The 16290-nt window shown below is 40.4% G+C and overlaps 1 protein-coding gene across 1 annotated transcript in view; it reads right to left on the reverse strand.

Moving 5' to 3' along the window:
- The window catches only part of neurl1ab (neuralized E3 ubiquitin protein ligase 1Ab), a 41919-nt gene extending 25876 nt beyond the window's left edge, over positions 1-16043 (reverse strand). The window contains exons 1-3 of the mRNA XM_050071910.1: positions 15791-16043; positions 7356-7597; positions 5261-5582 (exon numbers count right to left, since the gene is read on the reverse strand). Coding sequence (XP_049927867.1) covers positions 5261-5582; positions 7356-7597; positions 15791-15824 — 598 coding nt within the window. The 5' untranslated portion in view covers positions 15825-16043. The remainder of the gene's footprint in view (positions 1-5260; positions 5583-7355; positions 7598-15790) is intronic.
- Between the last annotated feature and the right edge of the window lie 247 nt (positions 16044-16290).

Here is a 16290-nt window from a genome sequence, read left to right on the forward strand (position 1 = left end):
TGTACATAACCCAAGCAAGGTACTTTAGTCTTTATTGATAGCTGTGTGAGTAGGACAAGTGTGGTGATGTAAGAGATCTTTCTTAAATTGCATGGGCAGCATTGTTGGTCAGGACAACCCCCGAGGCTCAGTTTGATTTCAGCAGATTAATTTAGCTTCCTCTCTTATGCAACACCATCTCAGCTTTCAAGCTGTCTCACTGATCTCAGGATCACCTTTGACTCGTTGCATGGGTGGCTAGCTACTGAGCTGCACTCCCTTGATAAAAGCTCAGAGAGGAAACAACACCGCTCTTGAAAAGATCCTTAAACATCAGAATAAGACCTGATGGCAGGAAAGCTGTTTGGCAGCGTGCTGCAATGAGAGAAGTGAAAAGGCAGCGATGGACAGCAGCTTTGATGAATGTCTTTAATACAGTGTGTATGGTTGTGAGAGATCAAACAGACACAGCAGTGTTTGATGCGGATTATCCACAGGCTAAAAGCAACAACAGACTTTTAATTGTAGCCCTGCTAAAATGGATCAATTCCATAGTAGGTCACTGCAACTGAATAAAAAAAAATCTTCAAAAATGTCAGCTGATTTATGCAACTTCATCACAAGTTCAGAATTCATTTTACAGGCTTGGTTTTAGAGAAAAATTCACCTCAAGAAGGATCACAGAAACCATTACTCGCAGCAAAATAATCAAACCATCAAAAGGTTTGATCATAGTAGCAATGACGCACTGTGCCTGTAACGCTGTCTCCAGTAGATGTTCATACACAGGTGGTGGCCCCGCAGAAAAAGTGTGACACTTGAGGTAATGTGTGCCGACATGCGAGCAGGGACACTTTCATAATTAATCCATGAAATATTAAAGGCGAGGAAGCTATTCACAGAAAGGATGTGATCACATACAGTTATGCTCACTACATGGTTCTTAAAATAAGAGAGAGTGATGGCTGATTGGTCTGAGCTGACGGCCGATGTCAGCCGGGGAATGAGGTCACAAGAATGGTTCAGTTTAGAGAAACAGTGGTTTAAGGTTTTGGGGAAGTTGAGGTCTGTTTTCACTACTCATATATATATTTATTTTCTTAACATAAGCTCAAAGAAGAAATCCAGTGATTAAGCTTTCATCTCACAAATGAAGAAAGACAAAAGGTCAAAATCAAAGCAGCAGATATTCTGATACCCTGACTTTTAGGGTGCTTTCACACCTGTCCAGTTTGGTTCAGTTCAATCGAACTCAAGTTCGTTTGCCCCCTAAGTGCAGTTCATTTGGGCAGGTGTGAACACATCAATCGCACCCGGGTGTACACCAAATAAAACGGACCGAGACCTTCTTGAAGAGGTGGTCTCGGTCCGGTTACATACGAACTCTGGTGTAGTTCGTTTGTGGTGAGAACGTGTTCCAACCTTGATCTGAACCAACTGCAGTCACATGACACATTGTTTGGGTTAAACATGAGCATGTTACAGTCCTGGAGGATTATTAATGTGCACCTCCTCCTGTACTGCCTTAATATGCACATTCAGCACATCCAATGCATCAAAACATTGTTTTCTAGTTGGAGCCGCGCCTCGTTTTCAAACTGTATGGTTTGACTAAAATGAACAATGACAGCAATATAGTCCACGATGAGCAGCGCTAAAATCAACCTGCGTAGTTGTCCCTCCATTGTGACATTAGAAAGTGTCACATTTATCTTGCAAGTGTACTCTTCTTCAGCGTTTTGTTTACTTCCTGGATTTTTCCCGCATGGAAATTCTGACCAATCAAGAGCAGCTTTCTCACACAAGGCATTTGATCTGGTCCGCTTGTAAATGCTGCCATGAGAACATGAACCAACTCTAGGCAATTATGCAATTTCATAACAAAAGTAGTCCCTCACTTGGACCAAAGCAAGACAATCTGCTTGATTCAACTTAATACAGTCTTTAATTAGGACCCTTCCTTCCTGGTAAATGCCTTATCTGTTAAACGGCAGCCTAAAAAATGAAGCAACCCTGAGGTGCCAAAAACTGCAGTTCCTCAAATGGCCACTTGACGCTGGCTCCAAAAGCAAGTCAGTCCCCATAGACTCACATGTTAAAATTCCCAACTTCATAGCAGAAATAAACATGTTCACAGCCTGGTACAAAAAAACAGTTTTGGTCTCCATAGCTATTTTACCCGATCATGACAAATGTACAGGGGCTGAATTTTTATATAACCCTATCATTTACATTTTATTAAGACTTAAGAGTTATGCATTTTTAGTGGCAGGACTGCTCGAGTGAGAGGCTGTCTGCGAGGTGTTGCTACAGTTTATGAGTCAAAGCCACCCCTCACTCCTCCACAACTCTACCCTTTAGTCCAAATATGGTCACGTTTGTCTCCAAATAAAAACCAAGATGGCAACGGCTGAAATGCCAAACTCAAGCCTTCAAAAGGGAGTACACAAATAAATCGGTGACATCACGCTAGCTATGTCCATTATTTTTATACAGGCTATGGTCAAACACCACATCTCCAGTTTGTAGCACAACCTTTATTGCAGAAATTGAAACCTCAAGTCAAAGTTGACATAACCATGATGACATCTTTAAGGTTATTTTCTCAGACTTTACAGGTGAACTCCACCAATTTTACACATACAAATCTGTTCACAGGTCTTGCTACCACTGCATATGTGAGAAAAAGCTGCATGAAATCCAATAAATTGCCTGCTGTGATGTTACTTGAGTCAGTATCAGATGTGCCTGAAAACAAGATTAAAAATGAAAGAAAAAATCAGGATGTGTAGGGTAAGAAAGAAATGCGCTACCAGGCCTCTGTAGCCCGCTAATCACCTCTGCTTGAAGCTAGCGACTCAAGATACATTAGCTGCCACAAATATGACCAAACTGAATCTCCAACTGAACTGTCAGTGGATGAGTTGGATTGTGGGTAAAGCAGGCGCCAGGTTTTGACAAGGAAGAAGAATGCTTGGAATAAAGAAGACGATATCTCTGGTTTTGCTACAATGATTTCAATCCTTATTTTTTCAAACTGTCCTTCATGAACCTGACAGTTACATGGGTGCAATGCTAAATCGATGAAGTACTCTTAAATAGCTCTCTTCAGAGCCACAAAAGACACTATACAACTGCCTTGCAGACTGAGTAGCACTCTCAGTGACAAGTAAGCTGATCTTTATGTGTACAATTGGTGGAGTGCCCTTTTAATAAACCTAAAGCTCTTTAAACACATTACCCCACTGACACGACGATCTATATCACTTAAGTCAACAGGTTTATCACAACTTATTTTCTCTCATACTTTCACTGTCTTTCACATTCATCTCAAAAGCCAAATCAAGGTCACCTAACCCAGCCATTCTCTACACTCCATAGAGCTCATTCACAGCTCCACGCTCCATTTGTCTCCTGTAAAAAAACAACTGCAGCAGATCTGTAACTCCCACCTGGACAGATTGTGTGATAACAAGCCCACAACAGGTGAAATTTGGCTCAATTTATCAGCTGGTGCAGCATTAATTTCAGACCCAAGTGTAAGCATCATTAAGAATCAAAATGCGCCCTTCTGTTGAAGGAAAATTCGCACATGTGCCAGTTCACAACACCAGACTTTGATGTGTCCGCCCATATTTCAGAGACTAAAGTGTTTGCTGAACTGCAGCCAAGTGCCGAGACAATACCGGGCCTTTGAGATATACCATGCTCTCCAGTAGTGACGCTCTCGGGCTATAGAGGAAAGCTGATAGCCAAGTGATCCTTCAGCTGACTGAGGGCCGAGGCTTTTCGGTTTAAGCCATCAATGTGGAGATAAAGGTGATCGATGTGGGAAAACTGAAGTAGAAAACAGAGGGATTTAGAGCTGCTGGCCTCATTCACAAGGAAAAAAATACATGAATTACGACTATACACTGCAAGAAATCTTGATTTTAATTGTTTTATACCACACTATTTGGTGAAAAGGCTGCTCATTTGAACATATAACTCTGCGTTAGGGTTGACTGAAGTTGAATTCAGACTTGGATCCACAGAGTGAGACATTCCTCTGGTTTGATTGTCTCGGAAAAAAACACCCCAGACATGTCATTACCTGACATCATCCCTCCTCTTTGTCTGTCCTCTTGGGATGACCAACACACTCCTCTTGTTCTCCGACAAGAGCTGTGTGCTGGTCAGCACCATGAGGCCAGTGAACCCCAGATAGTGGCACTCTGGCGCTGGATACCAAACAGCCCATCACGAGATAGCACGCTTCTCGCTGTCAACCACACCGCGAGAAATGAGGTTAAATGGCACTATCTACACAATATGGGAGCCTCTTCTATTTTTATTAACGGCGCTGACAGCCTCGATTCTTTGGAGAGAGGCAGCGCAATTCTTGGAAATGGTTATAAATAAGTAGTGAGGCGTCCGCAAGGATTCCTATTTATCTATTTTGCATAGTTTTGTATTGTTTTGAAAAATTGGAGACAGCTGTTTTTGATGCATGATGTGTTTCATAATGCATCTCAATCTACGATCCAGACATACTTCAGATGATTCAGTGCGGTGCAAAGCTGCTGTTAATGATCGGGGAGGACCTGTTTGCTCTTAATTTCTTTGATGTAATGACCCTTTAAACAGCACAGAGAACTTGTTAGAATGGATTTCAGAAATCCCCCCTTCAGGGAAATTTCTTTGATACTAACGACCGTGGTAACTATACAATCTTCCTAATCTCCCACCATCTTTTTCCACTGAGCTATTTGGTGGGAGTGGGAAAAGTGGAGCAGCTGTATGTAACATCACCTTTTAACCACTAACACTGCGTAAGAAAACATCACACGCAGAATGGTTTCCAGTGGTAAAGCATTATTGTAACAAGACTCTGTGAGGTCTGCGAGGTTGTACTTAGGCACAGCTTTGCTTAGCAGTATAATTCATACCATGTTTATCATCTTATCTTAGCATAAACATGAACACAAAGTCCAGCTGAGGCTGATGGGAATGTCTTTAGATTTGCAGGTATTTGCAGGCATAAAGCAAAGTATTGGACATATATAAATCACTAGGATCACTAAAGTCATTTGGATTTATCCTCTGTACCAAATCTCATGGAAATCCATCTTCTATTTGATGAGATATTTCAGTCTGGACCGACTGACTGACAGACTGACATTGCCCTCCCCAGCATGCACAGCTAACATTGCTTTAAAAAGAAACTACAGTGCACACACTTCACAAATCAGAAAGAGCCATAATGTCTCAGAAAGAACTTGGTTCTGCATGAACGACTGACCTAGCAGCTGGACCCCCCTGGTGAGGCCGTAGACGTCTATGAGAGCCCACAGAGGCTCAGAGACCTGCACCCCGCTGAAGAACAGCATTGGGCTGGAGTCGTTGATGCGGTAAAACACCCGGCCTTTCTTATCCACCCAGAACGCGATGACATTTCCCTCGTTGGAGAGCTCCTCGGGCAGGGCTTTTGCCCAGAAGCCGCTCTGGGAGACCAGGTCGGGGCAGGCGTACTTGGGCAAGGTGTCTGGGTTGATCCTTGACGGGTCTTTGGATGTGAAACCAAGACGCAGAGCGCCGCTCCAGCAACACTGCTTTTTAGTGATCTGAGGAGGAAATGTTTTAGATTCATGAAGACAGTGCTGACATGCTGATGGTTAGCAGGTGTAATAAATGATTACAATGTTCATTATTCTATTTTGGTGTGTTAGCATGCTAACATTAGCTAATTAGCAATAAACACAAGGTACAGCTGAGGCTGATGGGAATTAGGGGTGGGGGAAAAATCGATACAGCAAAGTATCGCAATGTTTTTTGTGTGGCAATATCGTATCGTCACACAGCGCCAAGCATCGATTTTTTCATTACAAACATTATTAATAGTGCAAATACAAATTAAACTTTAGGTAGCTACTAGAATAATATAATCAATTGCCTTTACAATTTACTAGATACATTTAGCTGCAAATAAAATGATTGAAGTGAGATGATCAGATTTAATTTTCATTTACAGTTGAAAAAAGGTAATGAATCGCAATATTTCACAATATATTTTATCACGATACCCAGCATATCGCAACACGTTTAAAATCGCAATACTGTTGTATCGTGATCATATTGTATCGTGGAGCCTCTAGTGATTTCCACCCCTAATGAGCATGTCATTAGATTAGCAGGTATTTCATCATTATATTTTGACGTGATGGTGCTGGACGAAGCATTAAGGATGAATAACATTTCATCCTGAGTTTCTACAGCTGCTGCCTTGGCCAGGTCTTTCTTGTAAAGGAGATTATTTTATCTCAGTGAGGACTTCTTGGTAGAATAAAGGTAACATATAAATAGCACCCAGCTTCCTGCGTGGCAAGAAAAAACTGTTTCAACCACCTAAGAATAGTTACCTTGGTATGTTTATCACCTGCAAACGATTTTTGTCTTATTTCGAACCTCTATTTACTTTGCATTTACCGTGCCAGATAACAGTATTCCTCACATGGCAATGCTTGCCCTGCTCTCTCACTTTCGAGACATAGATGGCCTGATAGGTGAAGTGGAAACTTGTTCTAAGCTGCTGCCGCTTTGGCCCACACAAGAGCAGGGAGAGAAAAGGGAGAAAATCAAAACAGGAGTGCAAAGAAGGGGGATAAGGAGAGAGGAAGAGAGCGACGGGGAGGGAGGGAGAAGAAAAACAAAAACACTGAGAGGAAATGAAGGCGAGGATGAGAAAGAGGTCTTTATCTTAATTTCTCACCACTCTACTGTACATACCAATAATACGGAAATACAGAATGTACTAATTTTAATAGTGCAGTATCTTGGGAGTGGTATCCAGGAAACTGGAGAACTGTTTTGTTTTGTACTGTTTTTTACAGGAAATGATGGGAGCAACTGGGATGACTCATGTTGGTCGTGTTGCAATCCACAGGCTTGTTTCATCACAGGTCACAAATGGTGGCAGTGTCATGTTTCACATTGAAGATACATGCTAATGCATCAAGTATGATGCTTGTTTTGATTATTGAAACATCAAACGAGGAAGAGGAAATGATCTCATGTCACAATTTGCAGCTTTCATGTTGGAAATTTGGTAAAACCAGTCCCTGATATTTAAGAAAAATATGTGTTTTTAGTTCATTTTTAATTTGTCATGGTGTCATCGTAGCCGTTGTGCTTGTTTCCATCCTACATTTATGTTTTACATCATGTCCTTATAGTTTCCATCAATACCCCACTCAGGAATCTATTGATTTTAATTATAGCTGAGCATGTTGGGATCCATCCTACTGTCATTTCCCCACTGTTTACAGCTTGTGCATCAAAACACGGTCAGGGCATATACTATACGATACAACTGGGACACAGCTAGTGTGCTCTTTTACCTTCAGTCGAACTTGCTCATACACAGCGGTCGGTCGGTTGCTGAAGGTGATGGCGTTACAGAAGCTGGCCTGTCTCTTGACGGTCCTCTGGGACATGTCCATGACAATCTGCGAGCCCTTGGTGCTGGGGTGGAAGAGCAGAGGGAACGAGGACAAGCTTCCACACGGCTGAATGGGCAGGCATCGTTTGGGCTTGTGGTGGCATCTGTGAGACGTGGTGGGAAATGGCCCGTTCAGAGAATCTACGTGGAGACAGAAAAGTAGTTGCTCAGTTTGACCCAAAATACATTAAATTAGCAAATTCATCCTGGGGAACAATTTACAGTAAAACACCCAAATTTTAGATTAGATTAGAATATTAGATTAGTCTGCGCCGCCACAGGCTTCACTTTGAATACCGTCATCATGAAGTAGACTCCAGGTTGTGACCTGCTGTCACATCTAATTCCTCCTCACATATCTCACCTACTCTTGTAACATCCAATTAAGTAAAAGTGCATTAAAATAATGTAATACTCAGGCTCTGTTTTCCGCCACACCTGCTGCAGACATGAGAGAACAAAGTGCAAGGTAAATTACATGCAAACATGTCCTTGGAAGGCAAAAAAAAACAAGGACAAAGCAGCTTCTGTGGTTACGTAATTAAAGAGAACAAAGGATCTGTGAGAAGAGCATGCAAAATCCTCTAATTTCAGTAAATGGCAGGTTGTGGTAACACTAATAACTTTTTGTTTTTCCACATCTTGCCAGATTTAAACCAGTTTGTGTTTTAACAGTTTATCACCATGCTGGAACACATTTGCAGGAAACAGAGCGGGCAAAGGAGGATAAACTGTGATGATTAGCTAACATTTAAGGTGCTCTAACATCATCTCAAACAGCTGATTCAGCACAAAACAAGCTTTTTGGATCTTACAAGAGTTCTGGCTGTATACCACGGGTGGAGTATGAAACAATGGGCCTCTGGGCACAGGGCAAAGGGCCCACCACCTTTCCTACTTAGGAGCAAGACTCAGTGGCAGGTTTTTTGAATCTCTTTGTCATCATTACGCATCTTTTTGTGGTTTTGTGTGTCATTTTGTGTTTGCTTGTGGTTGTTTTTTTTTTTGTCTTTTTGTAACTCTCTGAGATAATTTTATATCTTTTTGACATAATTTTGTTTGTTGTTTAGTTGTTTTGTGTTGCTTCAAAGTCGTTTTGTGTCTTCTTTTTGTTGTTTTATGTCTCTCTGTAGTCGTTTTCCATCTTTTTATAGTTGATATGCATCTTTTTGTGGTTTTGTGTGACTCAGTGGTCATCTTATGTCCACTTGTGATTGTTTTGTGTCTTTCTGTAGCCGTTTGCACCGCTTTGAGGTAAATTTGTGTCAAATTGAGGTAATTTTGTGTCTCAGATGTAATATTTAGTTCTTTTTAAGTTTCTTTGTGTTGCTTTATAGTCAATGTGTGTCTTCTTTTTGTAGTTTGATGTCTCCTTGTGGTTGTCTTTTGTCTTTTTTGAGTCGTTTTGCATCTCTTAGTAGTGGATATGCATATTTTTGTTGTTTTTGTGTCTTGGTGGTCATTTTATGTCCACTTGTGCTTGTTTTGTGTCTTTTTGTGGCTGTTTGCATCCCTTTGAGGTAATTTTATGTCTTTTTTAGTCATTTAATGTAGCTTTGTAGTCAATGTGTGTCTTCTTTGAGTAGTTTTATGTCTCCTTGTAGTTGTTTCTTTGTCTTTCTTGAGCTGTTTCACGTCTCTTTGTAATGGATATGCATCTTTTTGTGGTTTTGTGTGTCTATGTGGTCATCTTGTGTCTACTTGTGGTTGTTTGCACCTCTTTGAGGTAAATTTGTGTCAAATTGAGTTAATTTTATGTCTCTTTAATGTAATATTTATTTCTTTTTAAGTTGTTTTGTGTTGCTTTGTAGATATTGTGTGTCTTCTTTTGGATGTTTTATATCTTCTTGTGGTTGTTTTTGGTCTTTTTTTAGTCGTTTTGCATCTTTTTGAGGTAAGTTGAGTGTTACTACGGTCATTTTGTGTCTTTTTTAGTCACTTTGTGTTGCTTTGTTGTCATTATGTGTCTCCTTGTGGTTGTTTTTTGTCTCCTTTTAGTCGTCTTGCATCTCTTTGTAGTCAATATGCATCTTTTTGTGGTTTATGTTTGCCTTTGTGGTTATTTTGTGTCCACTTGGGGCTGTTCGATGTGTTTTTGTTGTTGTTTGCACCTCTTCAAGGTCATTTTATATCTCTTTGAGGTCATTTTGTGTCTTATTGAGGTAATTCTATGTGTTTTTGGTTGTTTTGTGTCACTTTGCAGTCATTTTGTGTCTCCTTGTGGTTGTTTTATGTCTCTTTGTAGTTGTTTTTTTGTCTCTCTGTGGCTGTTTGGCCCATTTTTGTAGTTATTTTGTGTCCCTTTATAGTTCCTTTGCATCTCTTTGTGGTCATTTTGAGCCTCTTCCTGGTCAGTATGTGTTAATTTGAGTGAAATCTTACAGGTGAAGGCCATGGGGCCCCTGACACTTTGGGCCCCTGGGCCTGTGCCCAGTAGGCCCGTTCAGCAATCCATCCATGTGTACATGTCCAACTGGCTGGTACAGCACATTCAGAGCTACCCCTAAAATAGCGAGGCATGGCTGTTACATGTGATTTCCAGTTGTGGCTCATGTTTTGATGAGTACATATCAACAACATTCATGCCTGAGAGTCACACTACCTGCTTTATCAGAAAGACACTGCTACTAAATGCGATCTAGTAACAATTATTATGTTTTGCCGGACAGAGGAAGTAGCAAAATAAGAGCAGACCCAAAGGAGAACATCTGACTCATAATACGCAGCAGAGTTTTTAACAATTTTCCCATGTGAACATGTGTGAATCATGCCTGCTCCCACTTACAGTTACCTCATAATAGAGCAAAACATCTTTTTTTTTTTCAAATCACATCTGTCTTTTTGGGACTGATAAAGAGTTTCCTCAGTGTCATCATGAGCCTGATTTCACACACTCCCTTTCATAAAGACCAACTCTCTCCACTCTTCAAAGCACAACGCCAAGGTCACTGTGGTGTTGAGGCATTTTCTCACAGACACTTGGCTCTTATTAAACATAAGGCAAGATTATTTAAAGTTGATCAATAACATGTTGATTCATACAGTTTGCTGCACTGCAATACCTTAGTCTTCTCTACAGTGACATTTAAAGGTCTGAAAGTACCACAAATTCCAGCCAACGTGGCAAGACTGCAAGCCAAATAAATAATTCAGGCCTAATTAACACTTCATCGTCCTTGAGAACTGCTTGTAATTTCACACCTAAATTTGGAAGACTAAATTTGTGTAGGAGCTCCTTGTGTTCGTCAGTGAGAGAAGAGGACTATACGAGCTACTGCTGAAAGACGGCTATTCCTGCTCTCCTTTGAGGGACCTTGGAGGGTCAAGAGGTCTATAATGAACCCTGAAGACAAATCAATCAACACTGACATGATTGGCAAAGACTAATCAGTTGACCTCTGAGTCCAGGTCTGTTATAATGTCACTGCTGCTCTGATTTAAGGGCAGAGAGAGAGGTTTGAGGTGGGGCTGTTGAAATAATCACAATATTGCAATACTACGATATTGACAAGCAAATCACAGAGGATGACAAACAACTGCTCTGTTCAAGTTTCTTTTTTTCATGGGAGTGTTGCGTATTTACTCTGTGCTACAAATGGCAGCAGCATAATGAGGCACTGAGCGCCTTTTATTGCGCTGATCGCTGCAGGTTTGCCGTTTCTATCTCGTCGGAGACAGTTGAAAAATAATCAACTTTGGGTAAAATGCTGCAGCTGCTTGTCACTGTCACTTTTTACCCAGCCATCCAATCACAGTGAAGAAGGGACAGGACAAATCCCACAAAGATCAAATGTTACATTGCTGAACAACAGCAACAATGGAGGATAAATCAACACTGAACCCATATCGACTGGCGGGTGTGTCGTCTCTCCCTACGTTCTTCAGCCTTTCCTTAATCCAGAACCAACATTTTTACCTCTATGTATATTCTGTAAAGTTGCGATCAAAGCATCTTAGCTGTGTCATCTTTATAATTAAAAAAAAGCTTATTTACAAAGCACTAAAATCAGGATAAATGAAGTAATTTCAAAAATAAAAAATGGCAGTAATAGTACATCTGTTGCTGTTGAGCCACCCTTAATCACCACAGGGGAAGTTCCTTCACCACGACAGCTCTAGTATGAGGGATGTTAAAACTTCTAACTTGTTGAGGTTAAGCTATAAAGAGTCCTTCCCCTCACATCACAATCAGAGAGGCTCTGCCAAGTGTTCTGGGCTCAGTACAGTGTATTTGTTAAGCTCCTTGCATGCTCTTGTCGCTGCAGAACAATGTGGAATTGTGCTCTGTGCACAACAATGGTCTTAAATGAAGTCATAACAAAGCCTTCAACCATATTGCATCCATGATGTCATGACAGACGTGATGTCTTCGGGAAAACAAAGCAGGACTGTATTGTACTCCATCGACGACCAGGCCCGAGACTGAATAGAGCGTTTCCTGTGAGGTCTGAAAAACAGAAGCAACACCTAACAGGCCTCACGCTTCGCCATCTAACCAAGAATCCAATATCTTCTTTCATTCCCACTGCATTAATATCATTTCTGCTGCTGTGAAATTGAATTCTCCAGTCTGTTTTCTATTTTCACTTCCCGGGCATCTTAGGATTACAGCACTCAGAGCACATAGGGGACCATAAACTATGAATAGAGTCAAATAAGTAAATAAATGGATAAATAAAACTACCAGATTTGATTTACTGTAAATGACAGCTGGTTAGAGCCAAAAGTGCTGATGATACAGTGGCTGTTGAAGTGTGTTTAAAAAGTCATGCGACCTGACGGAGACGTCAGGGTAAACAGTGACCAGAGCCCTGTCGTGATAAAAGAGAGGTGCCATGACGAATGTCAGATGAGCAACTTAAGGAAGGATAATGTTTCTTAATGCACCACCGCACACAATGTGACTGCCTTCGCTGTCATTAATTGGAAAGGACAAACAGTGCAGAGACAAAGAGTGGCCCTGGCCAGTGTCACCTGGCCTCTTACGCTCTTACTCTGGGTTTTATCCCCAGGCTCAGTCTCACTAAGAAGCCACAACAGAGGCCCTAATGTGGTGTGACGTTAGTATGGAGGCTTGGTGGCCCTCCCTCACAAGACAACCTCTCACAGGCAGCATCCTAAAGAGCCAAAGGGCACGTATGTGCTTTTAGCTTCTGTGAATATGTCATAGCTTGTGTGGTTTCAGTGAAAAGTAAGCAAAGATAAATCTTAAACACTTAGAAAGTTTAAAACATCTTCCTGAAGCATCACAGTGTGCCAGTCCTGTTACTTGTGCAGTGCTGTTTATTTTCTATTTGGTGACATGTTATGAATTATGAAAATATCCTCCAATAAAGAAGACGTTGAGTTGATAGTCTCTCCAGTTAGCTATTACCTTCGCAGGCAATATTGTACTTTGTAAATGATAGAAGTGTTATAAGGGTGGATAAAGTTTGGGCGTTCCTGTTAGGGCCAGGCATCTGCACAAATCTGCTGAAAAATTGTTTTATTTTTTTAAGATCGTTGATAAAATTTCACCTGAAAGCAGAGATTACTTTATCCTTCAGGCTCTGACCTAACTCAGTCATAAGTAAGTCATGGGACAATATGAATATTACATGACACAATTATCGTAGCCAAAATAATTCACAATAGTATCATGATAATCGGTAAAATATTCTTAAAACTCTTAAAACATACTGGAATCACTATACCTTACATTTTGTTAAGAAACAAATGGTTTTATTGCATCACAGCCTTTTTTAGTGAACATCCTTTTTACTGAAACACAATCAAACTATCTTAAAAAAACAGGCTGCAAGATCAACTGATTTTTATCAATCCACAAAAAAAAATCAAATATCGTCCCATCTCTACTGTGATTTTTAGGGCTGCAACTAATAGTTATTTTCATTTTAGAGTAATATTTTGATTATTTTCTTCATTAATGGATCGATAGGTTGGTTAAAAAATATGACTGATGTCTTTAGATGTCTTGTTTTGACTAACCAAGTGTCCAAAACACAAAGATTTTTAACTTACTATCATTGAGGACACAGAAAACCATTTTTGAGTAACTGTAACCAGAGAATTTTGGCATTTTGTTCCCTTAAAAAACACACAAAAAAAAACATGAATCATAATGTTGAGTAAGGAATCATGAGTGCTGCTTGTTTCGGAGCTATGCTCTTAATGAGGAGATGACACTGAAGCAAAGTTTTATCTTGATGTTTCTTGAAATCTCAGTGCTAGTGTACGCATTTCAAAACTCTAAACACATTCAACAAGTATAACTAGAAAGGCTAAATGCCCTATCTCGCAATGTTTATGAAAGTGAAAAATATTTTGTCTATCTGCCCTATGATTCGGATCCACAAAAAACCTTAGGGGTTCATCCTTGGCCCCTGCTACACCCTTCCAGCAAGTTTCATGCATATTGGACCAGTAGTTTTTACGTAATCCTCCTCACAAACAAACAAATTGAACCTTGGCTGAGGTAACTAATTGCCCTCCTTGAAAAATGGTGTGACCTCTGTGCTGACGTCACACTGTGATAACCTAAACTTCGGTAATACAATCATGTCGGTTTGACAAATGGGGAGCGCTGAATGATTCATGAGCCCGTGAGCTGGACAGGGGCCCTGCAACATGACAGGGATTACATATTCAGGGCCCAGACTGAGCTCTTGTCAGAGGGCCAAGGATTTCTAGTAGTGTCCCCGCCTGCACCTACATTGTTATTTCACACCACTGGTCCGAGACAGTGAAATTGGGAAAAGAACTGTATTGGCTGGCACGTTTCCATCTGTCCATCTGGGGAATGAAACTGTTATTTTCATTATAGATGAGATCGCTGACATAGATTCAGACAGCAGCCCATCACAGTTTCCTGAAGCTCAAGGTGACATCTTGATAATGCTTGTTTTGTCAGCCTAGAGCTGCAACGATTAGCTGATTAATTGACTAGTTAATCAAAAGAGAATTCATCGCCAAGTATTTTGATGATCAAATAATTATTTCAGCATTTTTTCAAGCAAAAATATAAAACATTTGCTGGTTTCAGCTTCTTAAATCTGAAAATATTCTGCTTTACTTTGTCATTTTATTGCAGTTAATGAAGAGTCTTTGGGTTTTGGAGTCTTGGTTGGAGAAAAGAAGCAAAGTGGAGATGTCACTTTGGTCTGATGAGCATTTTTTGACATTTAATAGACTAAACGACTCATCAATTGATCTTAAAAGTAATCCACAGATTAGCTGATAATAAAAATAATTGTTAGTCGCAGCCCGAGTTCCACCAACAATCTAATACCCAAAGATATTCAATTTACAGTCATATAAACCACAGGAAAGTAGCAAATCCTCCCATTTAAGAAGCTGGACCAGAAAACATTTTGCATTTTTGCTTACATAAATGACTTTTAATGATTAACAAAATAGTTGCTAAGTGATATTCTGGCGCTTGACTACTCAATTAATTGACTTTCTGTTGCAGCTCTACAATTAATTTAATCAATAACTCCCCCTTTCATACATATATAATTTCTTTTATTGTGGAAACTTTAAGTTTTCTGAACAAAGAGTCAAAAATACTTTACATTCATTCTCTGCCTTTAAAGTTATTTATAGTGTTGGGCTTATTAAAAAAATAGTATTATAGTAAATAAGTTTAATTACACACGTATGTATGCAGAAACTGCTACACAGCTACACATTATGCATATAATCTGTTAACAAGTCAGGAAATCAAACAATAATCTGTTTTTTGTAGTTACTAATTGGCTTGAAAGCCTCTAAAATAAATTTTAATGATAACTGAAATGTGAAAAGTGATAAATATAAAGGTCCAACGCACCTGTTTGAGACATGATCGACAGAATAGAAAGACACTAACGTTGTGGCACTGTTTGCCAAACACCCTGACATCCATGAAGCCTGTGGGTGTATCAGTTTCAAGCCAGGTGGGAAAAGTTGTGTGGCAACTTGGTTCAGTTTTTCCTGTCTGATGTATTTGAATTCTAACTCACTGTGAGTTGGCTTCAAGAAGAAAAAGGGGCAAGAGTGATTAACTTTCAATTCTGGGTTGTTTTTGTATTTTGTCAGGCTAATCAAAATTTGATTTCCTGTTCATATTTCCTCTCATTCAGATCCAGTCGTGACTTACAGAAGGTGGCAAAACTTGGCTACTTTCACTTCTCATTTATTTTAGGCAACCAGGACGCCTACAATTTCCATGCACACAGACTCGAGGCTGCACGCGCACGCTTCCAGCTCCATTACATCGTCTTTTATTATAATAATAACCACTGGATTCATTTATTGTAAGGATCAAATCCCCGTGATGCCAGATGTGCTTACCGTAGAAGGTATTCCTGGTGATCTGACCTCCCATGGCTGGATGCAAGGTGCGTTCACCTCCTCTCTAACTACCGGCTGGATCCTCTAGATTCACATTCAGCTGCGCGTCCTCAGCGGCGACATTATACAGACACGACGCCGTTCACACACTGAAAAAAAAAAAGTCCCGACAGTGATTCAGCGGCAGGTTGTGTCTGTGCAAAGCCTCATCGACATGAAGCAGCAGGCAGCAGATTCAGCGCTCAGCGGCTCCCTCCAGTCCGTACAGAGATCACGCTGAAATTAACATAAAAGGTGGTAGTGGAGGTGGGGCTTCCCGGGACTATTAACGCTGTAGCTACCAAAGAGGGGACATCAAGAGTCTCCACAGGCAATAAATCACCATCATATGAGTATTGACTCATAGAGGACACGTCTCCCTGCAAGATACATTTAATCCCTCTGTAGGGGCTGATGAAATCCTTTTCTTATTATCTTATGTTTGACTTTGGGATTTGTAG

The sequence above is a fragment of the Epinephelus moara genome, chromosome 19 (genome assembly GCF_006386435.1).
Source record: "Epinephelus moara isolate mb chromosome 19, YSFRI_EMoa_1.0, whole genome shotgun sequence".
NCBI lineage: Eukaryota > Metazoa > Chordata > Actinopteri > Perciformes > Serranidae > Epinephelus > Epinephelus moara.